Consider the following 24,528-nt stretch of genomic DNA (forward strand, 5'->3'; position numbering starts at 1 on the left):
TCATCCCAAAGCATAGTGGCTTAAAACAACAACTATTTATTATCTCACAGTTTATGTAGGTCAGGAATCCAGGTGAGCCTTAGTTGGGTGCCTCTGGCTCAAGGTGTCTCACAAGGATACAATCAAGACGTCCACCAGAGCATCAGTCATCTCACGGCTGGACTTGGGGAGGGTCTACTTTCATGCTTGCCTGCGTGGCTATCGGCAGGTCTCAGGCCCTCGTGGAGTGTTGGTTAGAGACATCAGTTCCTTTCCATTCAGGCTTCTCAACAGGACAGCTAATAACATGGCAGCTGGCCTCTGTCATAGTGAATAAGCAAGTGATGGAGAGAGGGTGCCCAAGGTGGAAGCCACAGTCTTTTTGTAACCTAATCTCAGAAGTGATATCCCATCACTTCTGCCATATTCTGTTCACTAGAATTGGGTCAATTAGTCCAGCCCACAATCAAGGGGAGGAGATTACACAAGGTGGGGGGTAAATACCAGAAGGCAGGGACCATTTGTGGCCATCTTAGGGGCTGCCTATCACAGGGCAGCTGAGGCTCAGAGAGGTGAAGTGCCTTGCCCAGTGTCACGCAGTGGTTAGAGACAAAGCCAGGACTGGAACTCAAGACTGCTTGGCTCTAGGGCTGGACATCTTCCAAGCTGCCTTGCTGCCTTTGGCTCAAGTTAATAACAGGTTCTGACTTAATAAACAAGTCTCCTGCACAACAGAACTCAAGACAAGTGCTTAATAAATGGATTTGTTAATAGTGCTGTCTGTTTACACACATTAGCTCAAGTTCCCCCTGACATGATCCGTGGGGACAGCCGAGCCCAAACTCTTGGGAGAAGTCGCTCTGCCAAGCCTGGAGTCTAGATTCCCAAGGAGCCAGGGAGTGTCCCTTTATACAAACTACTTTTTACATTTGCTTTTTTGTTTTTGCTCTGGAGGGACTTCAGGGTGGGCAGGGCAGACGAGCCCCTTCACTGACTGGCCCCAGACAAATTTCCTGCTTCTCAGCCATTATGGATGAAGCAACCAGGCGCCAAGCTCACCAGACTGAGTAGGGGCCAGCCCCAGGACCTCATCTCTCTGCGGGCTTCTGCCTTGGGTCCCCCAGGAACCTTTTTGCCTCCCCCAATTCTCAGTGCAATTTCAAGTAGTGGAGGCTGCTACCTACACTGTTTCTAGATAAGTGAACATCACTGATGCTGGAACATTTCCAGTGGAGGCGTGGGTGATCGAGGCCCCCAAGATGAGGGGAGGTGAGAGCTGGGGATTCAAGAGTATCCCTGCCCCCGCCCCCCATGCCCTGGTTCCCTTCTCCAGAGAAGCCCATTGGTCCTTCCTGATGAATGGATTTCAGTTGAGTTTAATTTGCACACATCAGACTCTCTGGAATCTGGGCTTCGGGCTCTCTGAGGAAACTGGAGGAGACACAAGAACAGTCCCTGCCTTCAGGGTGTTCCTGATTCTTAGAGAATGAAGAACTTGGTCCAGGCTTCTCCTGATGGGAATGCTGAAAGGGAGCTTAGGGTAGACCCCTATCTTTACGGAGGAGGGGCTGCAGGGTCAGAGGGCAAAGAGCAACCATAACAGTAAGTATAATAACCATAAAAATACCTACATTTATCAAGCACCTACTGTGTGCCAGGCCCAGCATCAAGTACTAGATATACATTTTGGTCCTTCGTATCCAGTTTCCACATCCACAGATTCAGAGGGCCGACTTTAAGGGACTTGAGCATCTGTGGATTTTGGTATCTGTGGGGGGTCCTGGAGGGATGACTGTACATTGTCATGACATCCTCACACCAGCCCCATGAAATGCGTTCTACTGATATTCCCATCTTACACAGGAGGAAACTGAGGCTTAGAGAGGTGCCCACGGATGCACAGGCCAGCTCAGAGCAGGAGACTGAGGTGCTTAGAGCAGGCTTCTGGAGGGAGGGGGGCCACATAGTGCCCTGCATTGGAAGGGGAGTGGGTGAAAGGATTCAAGGAAGTGGGTCTAGGGTCTTAAAGCTGTTAATGATAAGTAAGACATGGCTGCAGTGGGGGCTGCCAGGGAAGAGGATGCCCCAAGGAAGTGAGGGTGGGCTCTTCACACCCCTGCCCTTAGAGTCTTGGCCTCAGCCTGTACCCACAGTGGGTGTCCCTCCATGTCAACCAGCACGTCTCCACATCCAGCTGGGCCAGCCACTGTGCAAATAGGTCCCCTTCAGCTGACCCCCAGTGCCCCTCCCTGTGCCAGTTGCCCCATGCAGGATGTGGCAGACCAAGAACTAGGGTGCACCTGGACAAATGACCTTGAGTAAGTCCTTTCCCTTTTAGGTACCTCAGCCAGACCCTCTGTAACATGCCTAGGTGGGACCCTGGAGTCCCTGAGTCCCTTCTGGCTCTTAGGGAAGGACTTCAGAGGGAGCAGGAAGGCCTGAAGCCTGGCCACAGCTCCAGGCCTGCCTCCTACAGGGGACTTTCCTGCCGGCCCCCTCAGGTGTCCCCCCATCCCTTGCCCCCTCCATAGCTGCACCAGCACGGGGCTCTGATGTATGGATTTTCTGCCACTTCCTGATCCACTTCACTCCAGCCTGAGTCTTTAGGACTTCATTATACCGGCAGCCTCAGCAACCCCAACATGGAGGGCTGTGAGAGCTACGCAGGGCTTCTTCAGTGGCTCCCGGAGGCTATAGGACCCCCAGCTTCTGGGCTTCAGCCTTCTAGGGACTCAGGGTCTTTCAAGGAGCCCCCTCTTGCGGCTTCATCCTATTCTCCCCATAGAACCCTGAACTTAGAGACCCCCAGGCCAACCCCTTATTGTGTATCTGGGGAAACTTTCACCCAGGGAGGGGCAGTGACTCCCCCCAAGGTGACACAGCAAATTAATGAGTGCTCAGAATTAAATGTGTGGCATAAAGTGGGACACGGGTTCCACCTGCCCCACAGAGACCTCCAGCTGGATGCCAGCTCCAACCCACTTCCCCAACCCTGCTCCATGCCCAGTGCCACTTGCCCAGCCCCCACCTGCCTCCCTGGCTCCTGGTCTCCGTTTTTCTTGCTAATTAGAGGTCTCAGCAATGACTCCACTGTCCCAGCCATTTTAGAGCTGTCATTAATTTCAAGTGCCTTCAGAAATACTCATCACTGTAAAACCCTGAGAGCTGCTGGGATGCAAGCGGGCAGGACCAGCACAAAGCAGGCATGCGTGCAGGCCCGTGTGTGCCACCCATTCCTTCCTGTGCCACAGGGGACTAGGCCCTGCCTCCTCAGTCTCCCACAGTAGGGGAGAGCAGGGCTTGTGCTCTGATACCAGACACACACAGAGCTTCAAAGCCCAGCTCTACCTCTTTCACAGAGTAAACGTGGGCAAGTCACCAGCCCTCCCACAGCCTCAGTTTTTTCATCTGTACAATGGGGATAGCAATCTCAATCTTGAAGTGGGATGAAGTATGTAAAGTATAGCTTAGACCCTGGCTTACAGTAGGAGCCAAATAAATGTTGGAGGGTCCTGCCCCTCCTCCACAGTCCCCAGACAAACCCATTCCCAGCTTCTCTGCTTTGCTGTGAGCACTCAGGCTGTAGCAGACTGACTCCTTGCAGCCATCAATTCCTGCTTTACTGGGACTTGCTGAGTTTTCACCCTGAAGCCAGGAACATGCTGTCTCAGGCCTGCTCTTGGGAGCTCCTAGTCTGAGGACAGAGAGGGAGGAGACTGGGCCCTTGCCTCTAAGGGCATTTCAGCCTGAGGAGGAGAGACAGGAATAGATGCAAATGGTCTTAGTTTGGTCAAGCACAGGTGGGAACCAGGGAGAGGACAGGCCGAGCAGGTGGACCAGTAAGGATAAAGGCTTGGAGGTATGGGTGAACCTTCTTCAGCTGAAGCTCCAGGGTTATGATCTCCAGGTTGTGCCAGTGAAATCTTGGACTGGGCCATTCTGATGTTCCACATTCTTCATGGCCCTGGGATCCCTGAGAGGGCTGTGTTGGGGACTGCCCCACCAGACAGTAGTGGAAAGATACCTGTCCCCAGTGACACCCTCCCCCTTTCATGGGGTCTCTGGTGACAAGGCCAGGGACCTGCACTCTCACCAGGCCCAGGCTGGACCCTCAAAAAGGCCTTTTCTCCAAATTCCTCCCCCCCCCCCCCCACAAGCCTTCCCTTCCCCATTGTTTCCATTGGTGAAATAAGACAGGGAATGCTGGGAGGGGTCATTTCTTTTAGAGAAAGGGAAGGGGAAATGGCTTGGATACTGTTCACATGGAGAACTAAGACTCTGGGGCAATTCCTCCCAGACACACAGCTCTTTGGTCATCCCTGCTGCCTCCAAGGTGCAGAGGGACAATTGTGGGCCCCAGAAGACCTCACCCCAGGACGCCAACTTCCTCAGCCAGCATCTGGGGGTTGGGGGTGGGAGCAGTGGGCTCTCCCCCATTTCTCCGTCGAGATCACTGAGGCAGGGAGCAGGTGAGTCGGGGACGGAGATACACCGTGGCCGTGCAGTGTCTGCGTCAGCCGCCGCACCAGGAATAGCCCCCGCCCCCGCCGCCGCCCCGCAGCGGGTCTGCTCGCCCGCCGGGTGCCTGGCGGAGCCTTTACGCAGGAGCGAGAGAGCGTCTATTCCTGTCTGGCTGGTGGGAGGAGGCGGCGCGGGAGGGCGGGAGCTCACGGGTAACTCACAAACAGCCGGGGTGGGGGAGCTGGGGAGCCTGGGATGGGGGTCCAGGCGGCACAGGGTTGAGGGGCCGGGGAACCGCCTGCGCTGGACTATTGAAGCGAAGGGGACTCCTGTGTCGCCTTCTCTCTTCCCCTCCCAGCTTTTATAAGTCCCTCTGCCAAGCCTGCCCCCTGCTGGAATTGGCCCTGGAAGGCGATTCAAATTCCCTTTCCAGGCTTTACTAGCTGTTTGACCACAGGGAAATCACAGAACCTCTCTGAGCCTGGGGTTCCTTCTCTCTGTCACAGGGGGAACAACAGTGCCTTCTCCCAGGGTCGCACAGAGTGCACAGCACAGCATCCTCACTTACTAGGAGGGGGCTCCAGCTAGGCCTAGGATGAGGATGGACATAGGAGACAGGAGATGGTTCTCCAGGCGTGACTGTTCAGAGCTGTGGTGTGGCTGTGAGACTGAGAAGTACCCAAACTCTGTCGAGCTAGAACAGAAGGTCTGTGCAACTCTTTGGGCTGTGTGTGAGGCTGAACAGTGGAGAAGATGGTGCTGTGGGGGAGGGAGGGGGGGGGGGACTGGCGGCCCCACCATGCTAGCCAGGTAACTGCAGTGAATGTCAGACAAGCTCCATGGGGGTCAGGGCACTGGGAGCAGGATTCCCCGTTTCTGCCCCAGAGACTGAAAGGCTTTGGGCCAGTCTCCTCCCCCACATCTGTGCCCCCCAGCCTCAGCTTCCTTTTCTGCCTGCCGGGACCCCTACCCCTAATGTGCTCATGTGATGCACTCCCAACAGTGGAGAAGGGGCGAGCATGTGGGATGGTGTCAGCATTGATGGTTATTCTAATCAAACTAGCTTAGTGTTAAAGGGCATCTGGCTTCAAGGAGATGGAAGGGGGTGTACAGTGGAAGGAGGTGAGGTCCCGAGGGTCGTAGCCCACTCTGCAGGCTTTGCCAAGACACCTCCACCAGCCGAATCTCTGTATCTGCAGGTCAAGGAGGATCTGGATCTGAGGAGAGGTCCCATTCCTTGGGCCTATCTGAGTACGTGCCTCAACTCAGGATCCCCTGGACCCTTGGGGAGCGGGGTGAGGGACAGTCAAGCCCAGACTGAGGCTCTGCGTTGCCCTCTACTGGTCTCTGGGTGCAGTGCCCGCGGCCAGAGCTGGCCAGAGCGGCCTGCTGCCCTCTGCTGGACAGGAAGCCAGGCTGGGCGGGGACCCAGGCTGCAAAAGAGGGCGCAAGACCACGCTTGGGGTAGAGCCGCGGGGCTGGCGCGCCTTCTTCGGCGTCCCCGGAGCTTCCCTCTCTACCTGCTCCAAGGCCGCCAGGATGTGGGCCCTCCAGGGATTCGCAGACAATTCCGAGGAGAGGGGACAAGGCGTTTGACCGCGGCTCCAGGCCTCACCCTTCCCACTCCGTCCTCCAAACAACCCTGGTCGGTGGGGAGCCTTGCCGGTTCACGTGCGTGTGTCGGTCCACATGGCAGTGTGCAATGACCCCAGTTAACACGTGTGAACACACGCGCTCACATGTACACGCAAGTGGCCACACGCGAGGGTGGGCACAAACCCCCAGGGAGGACCGCAGACCGGACTCCCCGCGGCCGCGCTGGCCTGGGACTCGGAGGAGCACAGTCGTGTGCGGGGCTGGAGCTCGGAGGCTCCGGCCCCCGCGCAAGGCTGGCACGCCCCTAGCCCGCGCCCCTTTGTCAGTTTCGCTGCCCCATCCGTGCAGGGCGGTGGTTGGGGCGCTCCTCCCTCTTCGCCCCCTTCGCTGAAAGGAGCCGAGTCCTCCACCTTACCTCCTCCCCCCCACCCTCGGTTTTGCGGCCGCGCCTTCTCCTCCCCCGCCCGGCTCCCGCCGCTGGATCGCTCGCTCGCTCGCTCCCTCCCTCCCTCCTCCTTCCCTGGCTCGCTCCTCGCGCTCCCTCCCCGCGCCGCGGCAGAGCGCGGAGCCCGGGCGGGAGCCGGCGCGGGAGCCGGAGCGGGCGGCCGGCGACAGCACAGGCGGCGGCGGCGGCGGGTCCAGGTCCCGGCCCCGGTCCCGGAGCGCGCGGAGTCCCCACCCGCGCCGCTCCGGCTCCTCTCCCGACGCGGGGCTCCGAGCAGCATGCGCGGCCGCTGCCCGCCGGCCTCAGCCCTGGCCCCGGCCCCGGCCCCGCTGCGGAGCGCGCCCGGCCTCGACCCCGGCCCCAGTGGCAGAGGCGGCGGCGGCGGCGGCTCCAGGCTGGCCCGGGGCGCAGAACGAGGCTCGTAGAGCCCGCGTCGCTAGTCCTGAGCGCACCCGCCCCTCCGCCCGCCGGGGCCCCGGCCTCCCGCCTCTGCATTCCCCGGCCCTTGCCCCGGCCCCGGCTCCGGCTTGGCTCCCGCCCGCGTGGGGGCAGACAGACGGACGGCTAGCCCCGCGAGGGCGCGCGGACTGCCGGGCGGAGGTGTCGGACAAGGAGGAGGAGACGAAGGAGGGGGCTGGGCAGGGGCTGGGGCCCTGGCGGGGGAGACATGCGATTGGTGACCGAGCGGAGCGGACGGACAGCGCGCCCGAAATGCAGGTGAGCCCGGCGGCCGCGGCCCAGCCCCGAGTGGGCAGCCCCACGGCGAGCGCCCCTGGGGGCCGCCGTCGGCCCGGGCTGTGCCCATCTTGGGGCTGTGGGGCACCCCAGCGTCACCCAGACCCGCTTTGGGGGTCACAGATCTGATCGCCCCCCCCGAAGCCTCAGAAATGAAGGTTTTTTCTTTCCCGTCCCTCCCACCCAACAAATTTCAGGTTGTCTAGCTGGGACCCCCGGAGCTGGGGAGGGGTCCCAGTCCTGCTCGTCCTCTGTCCCACCTCCCATTCTGAGCATTGGTCACTCTGAAGGGTAAGCCGCCTGCTCAGCACTGGGTGGTTGCCTCTCTCCATAGACCCCAGACACCCCCAGGCAGCCCTAGCCTGCACCAGGCACCCCCAAGCCGGTGGATGCAGGTCAGGGACCAGGTTTCTCCACAGGCACGGGGCTGGGCGCCACCTGACTCCCCTAACGAGGGGCAGCCCCTTTCCAGCTCCTGCCCAGTGAGAGGGAGGAAAGGGGAAATAGGGGCTAGGAGAGTGGAGGAGAGGGAGTTGGGGTGGAGGAGGACCCAGGAACCATTGGGGGGCCTCCCCTTTGTCTTCAGCCCTGGCTTCTCACTTCCCCCTGCCCCACTTTTCATTCCGAAGCAGAGCTGGTGGGAGGTAGGAACCGGCTGAGAAGAAGGGGTCTCCTTCTCGGCCCCCCACCTCTGCAAGATGGGCTGTGGGCTTCCTGCTTCCCCAGGCACCTCCAGGTGGACCCCACTTTGAGGAGGGGTGGGGCCAGGCCCAGTGGGCAGTCCCCTCCTGTCTCTTGCCCTGGTCCCAGCCCAGCTCCATCCAGCCCTGGCTGTGCTGGCATCGGCACCTCCTCTTTGTTCTCAGAGGTCCTGGGGTCGGGGTGGGGGAGTTGGGGCATCTGGGAGGATGGCAACAGCTCTGCCCTGGTGGGGTGGGAGTGCAGGAAGCCCTGAGGTGGGGGCAGTACCATCTGGGCAAGCCCCTTTCCTGCCAGCCCAGCCCTCCCTCCGTCCTCCTCTGCTCGGCTTGGGCAGCTGGAGGGTGTGCAGCCCAACCTGGCCCGCGGCTCCGGCTCTGGCTCTGGCTCAGCCCTGCTGGTCGTTATGCCAATGGCTCCAGCACCGGTGCCTCCCATGCCCAGGGAGCAATGAGCCGGGGCATTGAGGCGGCAGAGAGCCTGGGGCTTCCACACATCCAGCAAGGAGTGCTGTGAGGGAAGGGAGGGTCAGCAGCTCCCAGACCCTTTGTCCTTGTGTAGGCCAGGAGGGGCTCAGAGTCCTCACACCTCTGGGAAGATGCCAGCACCTGGTCTGCTGGGACAGCTTGCCTGCCCTTCCTGCTTTCTCCCCATGGCCTGAGGCAGGAGACAGGGGATTAGGTGACAGAAGGGAGAGGCCAAGAACTCCTCGGAACCCAGATAGGGGCTCCCGGCAGCACCCAGCTGCCCCTCCTGGAGGGAGGCTTAGCAAAGGCGAGGGCGGGTATTCTTGTTGGTATTCTTGTTGTCTCTGCCCCTTCTCCCACTCCCTGCCAGTTTATGTGTGAGATGGGCCTTGGGTAGGGCTTGGTCAGGGCTGCAGTGCTCCCCAGTGCCTGGAGTTAGAATGGATCCCGAATCCAATGGGGCAGGTTTGGGAGGATGGGTGGGTGCTCAAGGCTAAGTTGTCATGGCTTGTGGGCTGAGGGCATTGTAGAGACCACTCTACCCCTTGCAGTAGTCTTCTTCCTAGAGATCAGTTCCCCTATCCCCTGCCCCGGAGCACCCATTTTTCCTATACTAGATATTATTTTCTAAAACCCAGAATTCCAGGGGGATATCAAAAAGAAAAGAAAAAAAAAAGTCTTCTGAGGGTTGGTCAGCATAAAGCCAGACAGGATCCCTGGTACCAGCGATGGCTCATCTGTTACTGCTCTCCACGTGCCACCAAAGCAAATGGTGAGAGTATCATGATTGGGTCTGGAAGGTGGGAGAAATGCATTCCTGCTGAGAGATGAAGCAGTGCAGTGGTTTGCACAGGGTCCCATGGAGGCATGAGGCAGTGTGTCAGGTGGAGGGTTGAGGAAGTGGGTCCTGTGGGACTAGGGAAGGGCCAGGGAGGGGAGGCTGTAGGTGGTGGTGGTTTCAGAGTGAGAGCCTTGGTTTTGCTGGCTGGGGTCTCTTGGTCTAGCTGTGAGAAGACCTACCCAGAAGGTCTTCTCTTCTCCTGGCCCCTCCTCTAGGAAGCCTCCCTGACTGCTCCACGTCACTGACCCTCCTCCTCCACGCACCTACGGTGCCTGGTTTGCACCTAATATTGTACCAGCCAATTCATTCATGCATTTATTCTACAAATCCTGGCTGAGCTGCCTGCTCTGCTCTGGGCTAGGCCCTCGCATGGCCCCCATGGATTGCCTTGAACACCCGGGGCAATCCTGGACCCATCCTCTGGGCTCCCCTGCCTGGCCTTGGGGATCAGAAAGATGCTGGGAGGCACCAGGGAGCAGCTGATTCTGGTAGCAAAAACTACCTGGAAGGAACACAGTGTCTTCAGCCTGTAATGGATGGACAGAGGTAGGTGGTGTCAAGGATGCCCCAGAGGCAGGGGTTGGGGAGAGCCAAGGCAGGGTATTCAGTAGCACACACTAGTACTCAGAGAAGGTTGGGATTTGCTCCTGGGGGCTGCGGCAGTCAGGGGTCCTCCAGGAAGAGAGAGAGACTGGGTATCTCTTGAGGCAGTAAAAGACTTGGCAGAGACACAGAAAGCAGGATTCCAGAATCAGGGACAGTTTTTTTGTAGAAAGACAGTGGGAAGGCAAGTTCATTTCCAAATGCATTTGAGGGCTGCTGACCTTCATTTATGTGTTGAATGAATGAATGAATATTCTTGGGCTCTGTGGACCCAGTAGAGCTGTTCTGACAACAGTCCCCTCCTCCTGTGTTCAGTTCCTTTTGTGTCATTTTATAGTGAGGTTGTTGAGTGTGGTACCTGGAGCCAGATGCCTGGGTTCAAATCTCAGCTCCACACTGCCTAGCTCTGTGACTGTGGGCAAGTAACTTAATCTTTTGGACCTCAGTCTCCTTATCCGTAAAGTGAGGATAACAGAGGGCCATTATGAAGACTAAGTGTGTTCATGTATGCAAGGCAGTTAGAACAGTGCCTGGTACACAGTAAACTCTCCAGAACTGCTAGCTACTCATAGTTTGTATCAATGATGTGCTCTCAATCTTAGCCTTGTAGGTGGTACAGAGATTTGATTTTATAGCTGAGAAAACTGAGAGCCAGAGAGGTAGAACAACTTGCCCAAAGACCCCAGCTTACAAGCATGGGGCTCAGTCTAGAATGCCTTCTTCCTGAGCTCTGGTCTGCGACTCTTGCTCACCGGTCCAGGCATGGCCTGTTAATTAATTAATGTAGTTAGTATTACTACTACTACGACTACTAATATAATGAACACCATGACCCTACTCCCCAACCTGAACACTAGCACTTTAATAACGATATGCATCTTCCCATGTGTTTCTTCTCACCCCATCCCTTGGCAGCCACTACCCTAAATTATCTATTTAGTATTCCCTTGCCTTTTAAAAATCACATTTTAATATAGAGAAATTGTTCAGTTTTAGTTAGTTTTGAACTTTGTAAAAGGAACATGAAACTGTGCAGTCCTCTGGAATTTGCCTTTTTTCTTCAACACCATATGCCTAAGTTTCATCTATATTGTTACAAATGATGATAAATGTAGTTCATTCATTTTCACTGATGCATAATGTTCTGTTGTTTGAACATAAACAGTGTATTTATTCTTCTATTAATGGGCATGTGAGTTGTTTCCCTTTTTACTCTTACAAACAGTGCTGCGGTGAACTTTCTTGTCTCTTCCCCTGAGACAACAGGCAGAGCATCTCTGGGGCACACAGCTAGGAGCGGAATTGCCGTAGGTCATATTCATATTCAGCTTTACTAGGAAATGTGCCACAGTGTTTTCCAAATTGGTTGGACCGTTTATGCTTCCCCCAGCAGGAGATGAGTATCCCCATTATTCCCCACCCGCACCCACACTCGGTATGTTCAGACATCTTGACTTTTACTGATTGAATGAGTGTAAAATGATCTTATATTACGGCCTTGATTTGCATATCCGAAATTCACAGTTTCTGGTGTATGAAATGGGGGTTGAGATAGGCAGCAGCAGCCAGTGTGTAATGGGTGCTCACTAAGCAATCATTCCCTTTGCACCTCAGTTTCCCCAGGTGTTGAGGTGCTGTCTGTATAAACCCTGGGCAAGCGGGTCAGGGATGGGCAAGAGCAGTCAGGCAGTTCTCCCCAATGAAGTGGGAATGAAGAAGGAGCAAGGAGAGCTTAAGTCCCTGCACTCTTAGAGCCAAAGGAATCCTAGTGGCTCTGTGTTCACCCACAGGATGGGCAGGGGTGGTCCTAGCTTGGGAGGTAGAAGGAGACTTTGCTTCATTATTTTAATAATGCACAGCCCCCGATAAACCCCTGGCACCTGGTGTGGGGCTTGGCCTTGGTGAGTGCTAAGAGTTTGGTGACCTGGGGAATGAACAATGATGAACATATGTATGTTCGCTCCTCCTTCTTTCCCACCTCCTTGGGGAGTCCTCCCTGATTTCCCTTGCCCACTGAGCAAGTGAGGGATGGCTGAGCAAGGTGGCTCCTGGGCACTTGCAAGGCCCTCAAGCCCCTGCCTACCCTCAGGGGCTGAGAAACCTGGTGCTGGCAAGCTAATCTGGAGCAGCTCCCTCTGCCAGCCTGGTGCACCAACAATTGATTCTACACCGCTTTCCCCGCCCGGGCCTGGGCCCCTGGAGCTGGTTAGAGATGAGCGACGGGGCTGGAGGAATAATTAGGCCTATTTCATGTGACACCCAAATTGATTGCCGCCAGGGTGACATTACCAGGGCATTGTTCCTTGTCTCCAACCTCTTATTACATGTTATTAGGGTGTGTGGTGTGTGTGTGTTTTTCTTTTTTTTCCCATTTCAGGGAATTAATCTCTCTCTGCCACCTCCTCTGCTTCCCTCTGCAGAGAACCGGCTCGTGGCTCCAGGAGGGGGTGGGGGCTTGGCCAGCATGCTTCCTCTGTCTGGCCCAGCACAGGGTTGCAGATGCAGTTGGGGGGCTGGCCATGTCAAATCCCTTTACTGGGGTGCAAGATGGGGGTATCTCAGAGCTAAGAGGGGCCGCTGAGGTGTGGACCCAGCAGAGGAGTCTTCCTGCAGTGTCCCTGATCCACGGTCTCTGCTTGCATATCTCTCATGACAGCCTGCTCACTCATTATCTACCAAGGTACATCTTCTATCCTGAGCCGTCTGATCTTCCATTTGATTCCTCGTACTGAACTGAATAGGCCTCCTCTATGACTCCACACATGGGTCTTTGGTTCTACCCTGTCGGCGTGCACTGGACCCTTTATACCCTCTGCCTTGGGACGCACCTTAGAGGTTTGCAGAGATGCCAGGGCCGTCCCAAGTTTGGGCTTCTCATGAATGCACAGTCAGGTGATGGCATCAGTTGTGCCTGTTGAGTTCATATCATGCTAGCTTTGTGACCTTGAGCAAGTTACAGAACCTCTTTGTGACCTTGAGCAAATTACAGAACCTCCTTGTGCTTCTGTCTTTTCCATCTGCACAGTGGGAACAATAACAGGACCTACCTCAACAGGTTGTGGTGAGGTTAAATTAATTTTTATATGTAAAGTACTTAGAATAATGCCGGCACACCAAAAGTCCTCTGTTAGGGTTTTTCCAATCATCATCATCATCATCATCATTATATTTATTAGGTCTCTGGCCTTCAAATCCCACATTAGATCCACCACTCCCCTCAGCTCCCCCGTATCCACCTTGGGTTTCTGAGGCTGTGACCTCGCCCCTCTCCCAAGCCCAAGGCTTGTGACCCTCCCAGGTGGGGATTGGCTGGTTTTCAGGCCTCCAAAGTCTGAAATGGGCCAGCCTGAGCTGTTCCCAAGGTAGAGGAGCCTGAGGGCTGGACCAACTGGGAGACGGCCCTGGGTGCCCCAGAAAGAGGGGGGCTGAGGGGAGATGAAGCAGGCATGTCTGCTAGGCACCTCCCAAGGGGCCCCTGGCCTGGGCGGTGGATGGGGTCAGGGTCCTTCGGGGGCATCTTCCTGTCCCCGAGGGCCTGGGTTGGCATCTCAGACCTGGAGAGAGATGGGAAGGGAGGTATGGGGGTGCAGGACCATCACTTTCCTTGAGACCCGTCAGGTCACCACATGGGTGCTTGTGTACCCCTCCTCAATTCTGGGACAGCACCAATCCAACTAGGAGTGCTGTCCGCTCAGGCAGGCCCACAGCAGACAGCAAGGAAGCTTCCCAGAGCCAGTGGCTCCCTCCTGCCTCCCCTACGCCGGCTCCTAGCTTCCCCACTGGCCTCTCACCTCAGAACAACCGTGTGGAAGGGCAGCAGGGTCCAGAGTGGTCCAGGACTCACCCAAGGTCACACAGCAGGGCAGGGTGCCCTGGCCAGAGCCCAGTGCCCTTTGCCCACTCAGAAGTAGCCTTCTCTAGGCCTTGCCCCACCCTTGCTCCTCCGCAGCGAGCCAGCAGCTCCTAGAGGGCGAAGCCCATACATAGAAGCCTTTAAACACTAAGATGCTTTGCCAATTAAAATTCATAATTTATCCCACAAATGGCCTGGGGCTGCGAACTGGCTGGAAGGCTGTCAGCTCCTGAGATCAGCTGTGCTCAGTGGGGTAGGCGGTGGGGTGGGCAGGGGCGCCCCTCCCTTAGGTGCAGGGGGCACGGGTGCTTGCCCAGGGCCACACAGCGGCAGCCGCCCTAGCAAACAGGCAGGCACACTGCACCCAGTCAGCGCCCTCCAGCCCGGCCATGGCTGGGAGGCCAGGGGAGCACCTTTGGGAGAGGACTGAGCTTCCAAGCGCACCTAAGAGATGGGGCTGATGGCAGTGGCCGGGGGTGAGGGTGGGTGCAGGGAGCGGCAGTGGCAGGAGGAGGGACAGCAGGCACACACACCCACATAGGCCACACATGGCTGCCTGCTCACAAACGTCACACACACACACCCCGGGGGCCCAGCAACTCTTTGCTAGAACCAAGAGCAAGAGGAAAATAAAGAATTATACACGACAAAGGACATGACCTCAATTTTCTTTCAGGTTGATTTTTCTCTCCCCGTTGGGGGCGGGCGGATGAAGGAGGAGGAGAAGGGAGAAGGAGAGGGCAGGCAAAGGCAGGCAGACCAGCCCAGGAGGAGACAGACGGACGGACGCGGCCCAGCTGCCTGCCTGCGGGCCACAGTCGGTCTGGATTTATCCTGCCAGAGCTCAACCTGGTGCTAACCCCTCCTCCCAGGGTTTCCTTTGCCCCCATACCCCCTCCCCGTGTGCCAGGGGGCAGCCCCTGCCCTTCCCCAGGCTCTCAGCGTAGCCCTGCTGGATCAGACTGACCAGGGAAGACCAAGTTTCCCCCATTAGCAGCTCACACCTTAAGCCATTATCAGCCATTCACACCTCAGCAGGGATTAGCCCGGGAAAGCCAGAATGGAGGATCTTTAAAAGGAGTCCAGGGACCCGGGTCAGGATTTGGGGTAGGAGAGAAGCAATTAGGAGCCCCTGGATGCTCTCAAATGTTCCCGGACACGAGTCACCTCCATCCTGCACACCTTTGCCCGCACCGTTCTCTTGGCTGAAATGCCTCCCCTCCCGCCCCTGACTTGGCCGGTGGAAATGTATCTGTAGTTCAGCCTGAGCCCACATGACACCTCCTCCTCCTCCTGGAAGCCTCTGTAAAGAGCTTAGACCAGGAGTCAGGAGCTGTTCTGGGGTGCTGTCCCACCAGCTGTGTGTCGGGGCTCTCTGCCCCTTGAAGCTGGGCCTGGCGGTGCTGAGCTATAGCAGCCCCAGCCCTGTACTGGGGGCTCTCAATCTGGGGGCCACAGAAGGGGAGGCAGCAGAGGCTCTAACAGAGGGAGGAAGGGAGAGAGGTAAACACACCAGCAGTGCTTGGCGGAGGGCCACCCAAGATCCAGAGGGACCCCCAGGAGGTGATCCCTTCTTCCTGGGGACTTGCAAAGAGCGGCTTGGGGTAAAAGACCCTTGAACTGGATTCTGAAGGCTGAGTGGGAGATCTCCAGGCATGGGGCAGATGGTCGACCATCACTGTGGGAGAAAGGCCCCGGGATGGAGCGACCATCGGGGCTTTCTAGACAGGCCTCACTCCACCCCCCATTACCCTACTTTCAGCCACGTGGCCACAGCTGCCTCTGAACAGGTACTCTTATCACGAACGTGCTTTATCATTTCATGAAATGGATCCAGCTGCCCTGTGCCCTGGAGCTGAAGGCAGAGAAGGGACTTCAGACAGGCAGGAACTTGGGGACAGGGCAAGTCATGAAGAATCTAGACCTTGCCTTGCCTGCAATCTTTGGTGACACAGCGTAAGTCCCTTCACCTTTCCGAGTAATCGACCCACCTCAAGGGGTGGTGGTGGGAACAGGATGTGCTAACAGGCCCAGGGCTTTCGACAATCAGTAGGAAAGGGTAGTAGAGCTGGGCGGGGCCGGAGGCAGACTCTCTGAAGCCCTCAGTCCCCCATCCCAAGTCTGCCCTCCCTCCTCCTTCCTTCCTGTTGCAGACCCGGTCTTAGGAATGTAGGGTGTCAGGACAAGATGAGATCGTGCATAACAGCCTCATTTCCCAGTGAAGAAGCAGCCTGTCACAGTTGCCCCAGGTCACACAGCCAGGCTGGGAACCCAGGGGGCCACGGGTCCCGGGGATGGCAGTGGGCACCTCCATGCCAGGGATCTCATGCCTGTGTGTACTGGGGATCCCTGCGGTCCCTGAGGAACACTGAGTGGGAACACCATGAAATATTGATACTGTAAACCAAAAATAACTGAACCTTCCATCCTGTGCTGCAGCCGACCCCAAATTAGGTGAGATTCTAGCATAGACAGTGGCAGCAGGCAAAGGAGAATGGTACGGTGGGAAAACACTGAAAAAATTCAGTGTGTTCAACATACAGTTTTCTGACAGTTGGGGAAAAGCTTTTGTCATTTAGGGGGTAAGTTACCTACATGCAGCTACCTAAGGACTAGTGCCTTCCCTTAGCCCTGGGGGCCTTACCCTACCGCTGCCGCGACACGCCTGCCCCTCCTCTGGCTCTGAACTGGCCTGTGTGTCTGAAAGAAGTCCTGCTCCACTTGTGGTAGCTCTTGGGGCAGGCAGCCTGACCAGGAGGAACGGAGCTCTGCTGTTTCCTAGCTTTGTAGCCTAGGCCTAAAGGCAAAGGAATTTCCTTTTGGAAATCTCAGCTTTTCTCATCTGTAAAATGGGTAGGAAATATCTCTGAATGCTGGGTGAGGGTTTCTAAGACCGTGTGTATAAAGCCTAAAACCTGGCCTGTAGCAAGTGGTCTGAAGATGCTAGTCCCAACCCTTCCCTCAGTGCAGGCGTCTGACCAGTTCGTACGGGCCAGGCTGGGTGCGTGGTAGAGGCACGCCCCTGCCCCCAGTGGCCTCCAGATGCTGCCTTAGGAGAGAGAATGACCCCTGACCTCCCTTAGGGTTCTCCAAGTCCATCCATGGATGATCCCATGCCCCTTCTGTCTCCACCAGTTATACTCTTTAACCCTGAACCCCGAGGGACAGCCCCAATGTGAGGCCCCAGCTGGGGATGCCAACCTCAGATCCTTACAGTCCCAGTAAAACTACAATTTGGGGCCTGAGCCCTTACTCGCCTTCATCCCTTAAGCAGGTTTGAGGATGTTGACTTTCTAGCTGGGGAAGATCCAGTTTCTGTGTGGGTTCCCTCAGGGACCCTGGAATCAGCCCCTCCCTGCACAGCGGGGGAAAGGGCAGGGAGGGCAGGCGTCCTTGAGGGGCACACAGTGGAGTGGCTGGTGTGGGGAGCAAGGGAGCCAGGCTGTATCTGCCCCACTACGTGAGTGAGGGTGTGATGGTGGCAGGTGGCCGTCTGCAGTGCAGGTCTGATGGCTTGGCTGCTCCCACCGCTCTGGGGTTGGGAGGACGCAGGCTGCTGTCGGCTCTGTGTGCTGTGGCCCGGGCACGGCTCTCCTCTGCCTGCCCACCTGCCAGCCTTCGATGTTCATTTCCTTTGTATTTATTGGTCCAATTTTTAAACTCTTGCCCTTGTGGGAAGCCCTTCAGTGGGCAAGGATCCAAAATAAAACACTGATTAAAATGCATAAAACACTTCTCCTTGGCCATTGCAGGGGTAACCAGCGGGATTAATGGTGCCAGGAGGGCGGGAGCAGCACGTTGCTCACTCAGCAGTTTTGGTGACCCCGTCAGACACAACCCTACCAGTATCCCTAGATGACAGGGACCCTATGGGGGTATTAGACCTGGAGACCAGGCCCAGTGTGCTGTACCAGCTTGGGAAGCCATGTTAGCCCCTCTAGGCCTCAGTTTCCCCATCTTTCAGGACAGTCACATGTAAAAGGCAATTCAGAGGATGTGCCCTTCTGGAGCTATCCTGGTCCCGTGGAGTATGGCCCATTGCTCTGGGGGTCTAACTGCCAGGCCTGCCACACAGGGCAATGCCGACCAGCTTTTCTATCAACATATTTGAATCCCCCAGGTCTCTCTTTGCTCAGTGGGCCTGCTCCAGAGCCAGCTTCATCAGAGTGACTTCAGCCCCTGCAAAAACTCTCTCATGCACACACACTTCCTTTCAAAGAACATTCAGTTGAGTCTTTTCCGTGCCACACCTTGGTCTGAGGCTGCAGACACATCATCTGCCCTCAGGCACCTCACTCTCTAGCAGGTGAGAGAAATGTACCCATGGGAGTTTGACCCAGGATTAAACATACTACGACACAGGAGAGGCGCCAAATGCTGAGGCTTTGGAGCACATTTCCCTCTTTGCTCAGGTCACTAGGAAGCTCTCACCTTTAATCATTATATAGGATTTTGTGACCTTCTTTCTTGAGTGGCTTGCCTTCTTTAGCTTTATCTTCTTATCATCTTGTAACATAATTTTTCTGGTCATTGGCCCAAGTCATTTTTAGAATGAGATGTGCTGTACATCAGTTACATAATGTCATTACTAATAAATCTAAGGTACTTCAGAGTTGTGGGCAAGGGATGATTTCTGACTGAGTAGATCAGGGGTGGCCTCATGGAGGAGATGGCCTTTGGGATGGATGGTCACAAAGTCTGCTGGGGCAGTGAGGCTGGGAGAGATCTCCAAAAGGAGATGGTTTAGAGCCAGGAATGTGCAGGACAAGGCTGGGATACCTGGGTGTTTTCCCTGGGGGGAATGGTGGGAGAGGAGGTAGATGGGTAGGTTGAGACAAGGGGGTGGAGTCTTCATATGCCAGATTCTTGTCTGTATGAGGGTCTTACTGACATCTCAAGGTAGCCCGTGCACTCGCTATCCCCTCTCTCATTCCTTAGCACCCTCTCCATCAGCCTACCCCACGCCTCAGTGCAGTGGTGAGCTGGGTACTAAAAGTCCTATTTACCTCTCCCGGTCCCCAAGCTCACACCCACGCCAGCCCCAGCTGCCATCCCAATTACTTATTGATTGCCTGTCAGGATGTTTGCTTTTCTGGTGGGTCACTGGAGCGTGTGTGACTTGTGGAAAATGGCCTGATGAGGGCGGGGTGGGGGAGGCCAAAGCACAGAAAACTCTGGAGAGAGGATGAGAGGGGCTGAGGGGAAGGGGGGGTGGTGGTGGACAGAGCCCTTGGGAATAACAAAACCTTGCAGATTCTATAACACGTCAGTGACACCAGGAGCCCTCTCTAGTTAATCAGTCACTTAGTCGATCAACAACCAGGGAGTGCCTGTCAGTCCTGGGAGGCCGCTGGAGCATTGTCGTTGAAGTCCGACAGACCAGAGCCTTGGTCCCAAATCCACCTCCTCAACTGGCTGGGTGTCCTTGGGCAGCCACAAGCTCTCTGAGCCCCAGTTGCCATCAGGGTCGAAGTGCAGATGATAAGACCTGTAGCTTTGGAAGTGGAGGCTGTGTGCAGGTGTGGGGAGGAGCTTGAAGGGGTGGGAGAAGGGCCTGAGCTGAGGCAGAGAGATGGGACCTTCCCAGCTTGGGCATCCCCTTCCTACAGTGAGGCCCCCTCAGGGCCGTGAATGTGGGCTATGTGGATGGCAGCAGAGCCCCAAGGGTGCCAGGCTGGGTGGGATGGATTTTCACCCCCACTAGCAGTAGAAGGGCTTCAGCTCGGCCCCCAGAGACCGTCTGGTCCAGCCTCTGGAGTTTGGAGGAGTCCAGACGAGTCCTCCCAGCCCCCTAAGTACCCTGCTGGGCCAGTTTCCCATAGGGTGGAACAGAGATAGAGGAGGGAAGAGCAGTCTAGCAGAAGTGGGAGCAAGTGGCCTCTGAACGTGGGCTAGGAGAGAGTAATCAGGGGGTGAGCTCCCGCACACCCCTTGCTCACACCACCTGCAGCCTGTACTCAGGCTAGACCCCTATCCCGGCACCGTCTCCCTTGTCATCACCACCCAAATCCTGCATGTTCCTCAGGGCCCGGCTGTAACAAGCCTCATGTCCCCAGTGCCCCAGTGTGGACCGGCACCTCCAGGGCTACCTGCGCCCTCCTGGGCTGTGGGGGTCTGACTGCTCCCCCATCGGACCAGCAGCTGCACAGAACCCTGGTATTAGGAGGAGGGTGATTGGAAGCCGGAGAGACAGACGGATGAAGCCTGGGGGGAGTCTTTGAAGGGGAGTACACTTCCAACTGGGGATCAGAAAAAGCTTCTCAGAGCAATGGCCTTGAAGAGGGGGTTTCAACACACCGGGGGAAGGGACATTCCAGGAGGAAGGAATAGCAGGAGCCTGAGCTCAGGAGCCTGGGTGGGTCACCATGGGGACCCAGAGGAAGGGTAGAGTTGGAAAGATTCCCCAGGGAGGCACTACGGCTGGGTCCTGGCTTTCTGGAAGGGGGTACCCTCCACTGATCCAGAAACCCCACTGGGGAGCAGTTTCACAAACACTGGCTGGAACCACTGGGTGTGCTGGTTGCCCAAGATTCTTGGGCTTCGAGCTCAGCCCAGTGTTGATGGAGAGGGAGCCGTGGTGTCTGTGCCTGGGGATGCTCAGGCTGAAGTTCGGAGAGGGTGGGCCCCAGCAGCCTCAGAAGCCCTTGCCTGGCAAGCTGGGGCCCAGACGTGCTCCTCTGCTGGCTATTCCTAGAGGCCTCAGCCTTTGAGCCCCTTTGGTTCCCTCTGTGAGCCCTGAGGGCAGCTCAACAGGTCTCGCTTTATCCCTGATGAACACCAGGGGAAGCTGAGGCTCAGGGTGCCAGGTGGGGTGTGAAGTGCATGCCTGGAGTTGCATTGTCTGTAAAATGGAAAGGAGGTGGATGCAGCCTAGGGTGCCAACACCAGACTCATCTGAAGTGACCCTACCCCTTCCATGAACCCCCTGGATCCCAGGGATGCTGGAGGGTCCTTCAGGAGGGCTCTGGGTAGGGTAAGGGGCAGGGAGGAAGCAGCATGGGGTGGCAGGAGGCCCTCTGGCCTGGGCATCTGGACCTCACTGTGGGGTCCCAGGCAGGTGTCATATGCCACTCTGGACCCCTGCCTCTCTCTCTGTGTCAGGGACATCCTGACAGGGCAGGAGGGCAGAGGGCACAGAGGGCTCTGGGCGGGGGTCCAGCAGACACTGCCCTCTAACCGCCCCCTCTGTCCTGTGCTTGCTCCTGGCCACAGGTGAGCGAGAGGATGCTGGCGGGGGGCGTGAGGAGCATGCCCAGCCCCCTCCTGGCCTGCTGGCAGCCCATCCTCCTGCTGGTGCTGGGCTCGGTGCTGTCAGGCTCAGCCACAGGCTGCCCGCCCCGCTGCGAGTGCTCCGCCCAGGACCGCGCAGTGCTCTGCCACCGCAAGCGCTTTGTGGCGGTGCCTGAGGGCATCCCCACTGAGACCCGCCTGCTGGACCTGGGCAAGAACCGCATCAAAACGCTCAACCAGGACGAGTTTGCCAGCTTCCCGCACCTGGAGGAGCTGGAGCTCAATGAGAACATCGTGAGCGCCGTGGAGCCTGGCGCCTTCAACAACCTCTTCAACCTCCGGACGCTGGGGCTCCGCAGCAACCGCCTGAAGCTCATCCCCCTGGGCGTCTTCACCGGCCTCAGTAACCTGACCAAGCTGGACATCAGCGAGAACAAGATCGTCATCCTGCTGGACTACATGTTCCAGGACCTGTACAACCTCAAGTCACTGGAAGTCGGCGACAACGACCTCGTCTACATCTCCCACCGAGCCTTCAGCGGCCTCAACAGCCTGGAGCAGCTGACGCTGGAGAAATGCAACCTGACCTCCATCCCCACCGAGGCGCTGTCCCACCTGCACGGTCTCATCGTCCTGCGGCTCCGGCACCTCAACATCAATGCCATCCGGGACTATTCCTTCAAGAGGTTGTACCGGCTCAAGGTCTTGGAGATCTCTCACTGGCCCTACTTGGACACCATGACTCCCAACTGTCTCTACGGCCTCAACCTGACGTCCCTGTCTATCACGCACTGCAACCTGACCGCTGTGCCCTACCTGGCGGTGCGCCACCTGGTCTATCTCCGCTTCCTCAACCTCTCCTACAACCCCATCAGCACCATTGAGGGCTCCATGTTGCATGAGCTGCTAAGGCTGCAGGAGATCCAGCTGGTGGGTGGGCAGCTGGCCGTGGTGGAGCCCTACGCCTTCCGCGGCCTCAACTACCTGCGCGTGCTCAATGTCTCCGGCAACCAGCTGACCACACTGGAGGAGTCGGCCTTCCACTCGGTGGGCAACCTGGAGACGCTCATCCTGGACTCCAACCCGCTGGCCTGCGACTGCCGGCTCCTGTGGGTGTTCCGGCGCCGCTGGCGGCTCAACTTCAACCGGCAGCAGCCCACGTGTGCCACGCCCGAGTTCGTCCAGGGCAAGGAGTTCAAGGACTTCCCTGATGTGCTCCTGCCCAACTACTTCACCTGCCGCCGTGCCCGCATCCGGGACCGCAAGGCCCAGCAGGTGTTTGTGGATGAGGGCCACACAGTGCAGTTCGTGTGCCGGGCAGATGGCGACCCGCCGCCCGCCATCCTCTGGCTCTCGCCCCGCAAGCACCTGGTCTCGGCCAAGAGCAACGGGCGGCTCACGGTCTTCCCCGACGGCACGCTGGAGGTGCGCTACGCCCAGGTACAGGACAACGGCACTTACCTGTGCATCGCGGCCAACGCGGGCGGCAACGATTCCATGCCTGCCCACCTGCACGTGCGCAGCTACTCGCCCGACTGGCCCCATCAGCCCAACAAGACCTTCGCCTTCATCTCCAACCAGCCGGGCGAGGGAGAGGCCAACAGCACCCGCGCCACCGTGCCTTTCCCCTTCGACATCAAGACCCTCATCATCGCCACCACCATGGGCTTCATCTCTTTCTTGGGCGTCGTCCTCTTCTGTCTGGTGCTGCTGTTTCTTTGGAGCCGGGGCAAGGGCAACACCAAGCACAACATCGAGATTGAGTATGTGCCCCGCAAGTCGGACGCAGGCATCAGCTCCGCCGACGCACCTCGCAAGTTCAATATGAAGATGATATGAGGCCGGGGCGGGGGGCGGGGACCCTGGGGCGTGCCGGGCAGGGGAAGGGACCTGGCCGCCGTCCGCTCGCTCTCCAGTCCTTCCCACCTCCTCCCAGCCCCTCCACACACACTTTTTCTCCCTCCCACGCCGTCCCCTGCTGCCCCCGCTGGCCCTCACCGCCTGCCCTCTTTCTACCAGGACCTCAGAAGTCCAGGCCTGGGGACCCCACCTGCACAGGGGCACACGTTGACAGACTGGAGTCGGAAGCTGACACGGCACAGTCAATAATTCAATAAAAAAGTTACGAACTTCCTCTGTAACTTGGGTTTCAGTAATTATGGATTTTTATGAAAACTTGAAATAATAAAAAGAGAAAAAAAAACTATTTCCTATAGCTAGTCGGAATGCAAACTTTTGACGTCCTGATTGCTCCAGGGCCCTCTTCCAACTCAGTTTCTTGTTTTTCTCTTCCTCCTCTTCCTCCTTTCTCTTCTCTTCCCCTGTGGGGAGGGATCACTCAGGAAAACAGGGGAGGAGGTTCCAGCCCCACTTGCCTGCCCACCCGTCCAGGGCAGTCGCCAGGAGAAGGTTGGGTGGGGGGGTCTGTGCCCAGCTCTGGGCTGGCTGTTGGCGGAGAGCGGGTGGAGGGGACAGGGCTGCCCAGTGGGGGTGAGGGCCTGTCTGCTGAGCTGCCAGGCAGCACTACTGCCAGGGGGCGGGGCCCGGCTTGAGTGTGGCTGAGACTCTGGACAGGGGCTGGGGTCCTCCTGGAGGACAGCACAGTCAGTGGAGAGAGCCAGGGGCCGAGGCCTAACTCTGGTCCCAGCTTTGCTGCTGACTTGCTGTGTGGCCTCAAACAGGTCATTGACCCCCTCTGGGCCTCAGTCTCCACATCTGTATAAACGGAAACGCTACTCCCCGCCCTGCCTACCTCACAGGGCTGTTGTGAGGAATTGATGAGATGATGTATGTGAAACACTTTGTAACCTGTAAAGCGCTGTGCACATGTGTGGGTGACTGTTCTCATTATGGTCATTATTATCTCACTGCGGGTGGTGGGGCTCCTAAGGGATCTCCATGGCGTCAGGGTTGGGGGCATGCCAGGGGAGGGCCGCCTCCAGGGACTTCCAGAGGCTTCTCCCAGGACAGCTGCCTGGCGGTGACCACAAGCATTGCCTGGATGGCCAGGGCTCTAGACCCCCCGAGGAGTCCCGAGGCCCATGAGTATCACCGCTTCCATCACCTCTGGTGTGGGGTCCCCCCAGGCAGAAGCCCCTTGCAGCTTTGACCTGGACCTACCCAGGGATTGGGAACACCAGATCTCTCCAAACCTTCTTTCCATAAGCATTTATCAAGTGCCTACTGTATGCCACTTCCCATGTAGAGCCCCCAGTCTTTGGGACTAGGAAGGCAGTTCTGGGGCTGCCCTTAGGACTGCCCAGACCCAGGTCACCAACCCAGTCATGCCCCGTCTTCCACCAGGCTTTACTCTGAGCCTTCCCTGGGCTTTGAAGGGCTCTGGGTTTGGGATTGGGAGCCAGCTGCGTGTGAGCTGACCAGGAGAGTCAGAAGTGGCCCTGTTCATTCTCACCAAACCTAGACGCTCCAAACTCAACCCTGGAAAGGGATGCTCTGAGAGATAGAAGTGTGAAGAGCCAGACAGGTCAGCTTGTAACTTTTCCGGAATCCATGGGCTCTAGAATCTGGGGCGGTAGCTCAGCCAGCAGACCATGTGCTCACCCCCCATCTCTGTCGGACAGGGAGGGGCACCAGGTTCAGGAAAGCTTGGCTTCACCCC

The 24,528-nt window shown here is 57.3% G+C and overlaps 1 protein-coding gene across 1 annotated transcript in view; it reads left to right on the forward strand.

The window, feature by feature from the left end:
• The window catches only part of LINGO1 (leucine rich repeat and Ig domain containing 1), a 77,945-nt gene extending 55,197 nt beyond the window's left edge, over window positions 1-22,748 (forward strand). The window contains exon 3 of the mRNA XM_068537201.1: window positions 20,892-22,748. Coding sequence (XP_068393302.1) covers window positions 20,904-22,748 — 1,845 coding nt within the window. The 5' untranslated portion in view covers window positions 20,892-20,903. The remainder of the gene's footprint in view (window positions 1-20,891) is intronic.
• Window positions 22,749-24,528: the final 1,780 nt, after the last annotated feature.

The sequence above is a fragment of the Eschrichtius robustus genome, chromosome 1 (assembly GCF_028021215.1).
Source record: "Eschrichtius robustus isolate mEscRob2 chromosome 1, mEscRob2.pri, whole genome shotgun sequence".
Classification (NCBI taxonomy): domain Eukaryota; kingdom Metazoa; phylum Chordata; class Mammalia; order Artiodactyla; family Eschrichtiidae; genus Eschrichtius; species Eschrichtius robustus.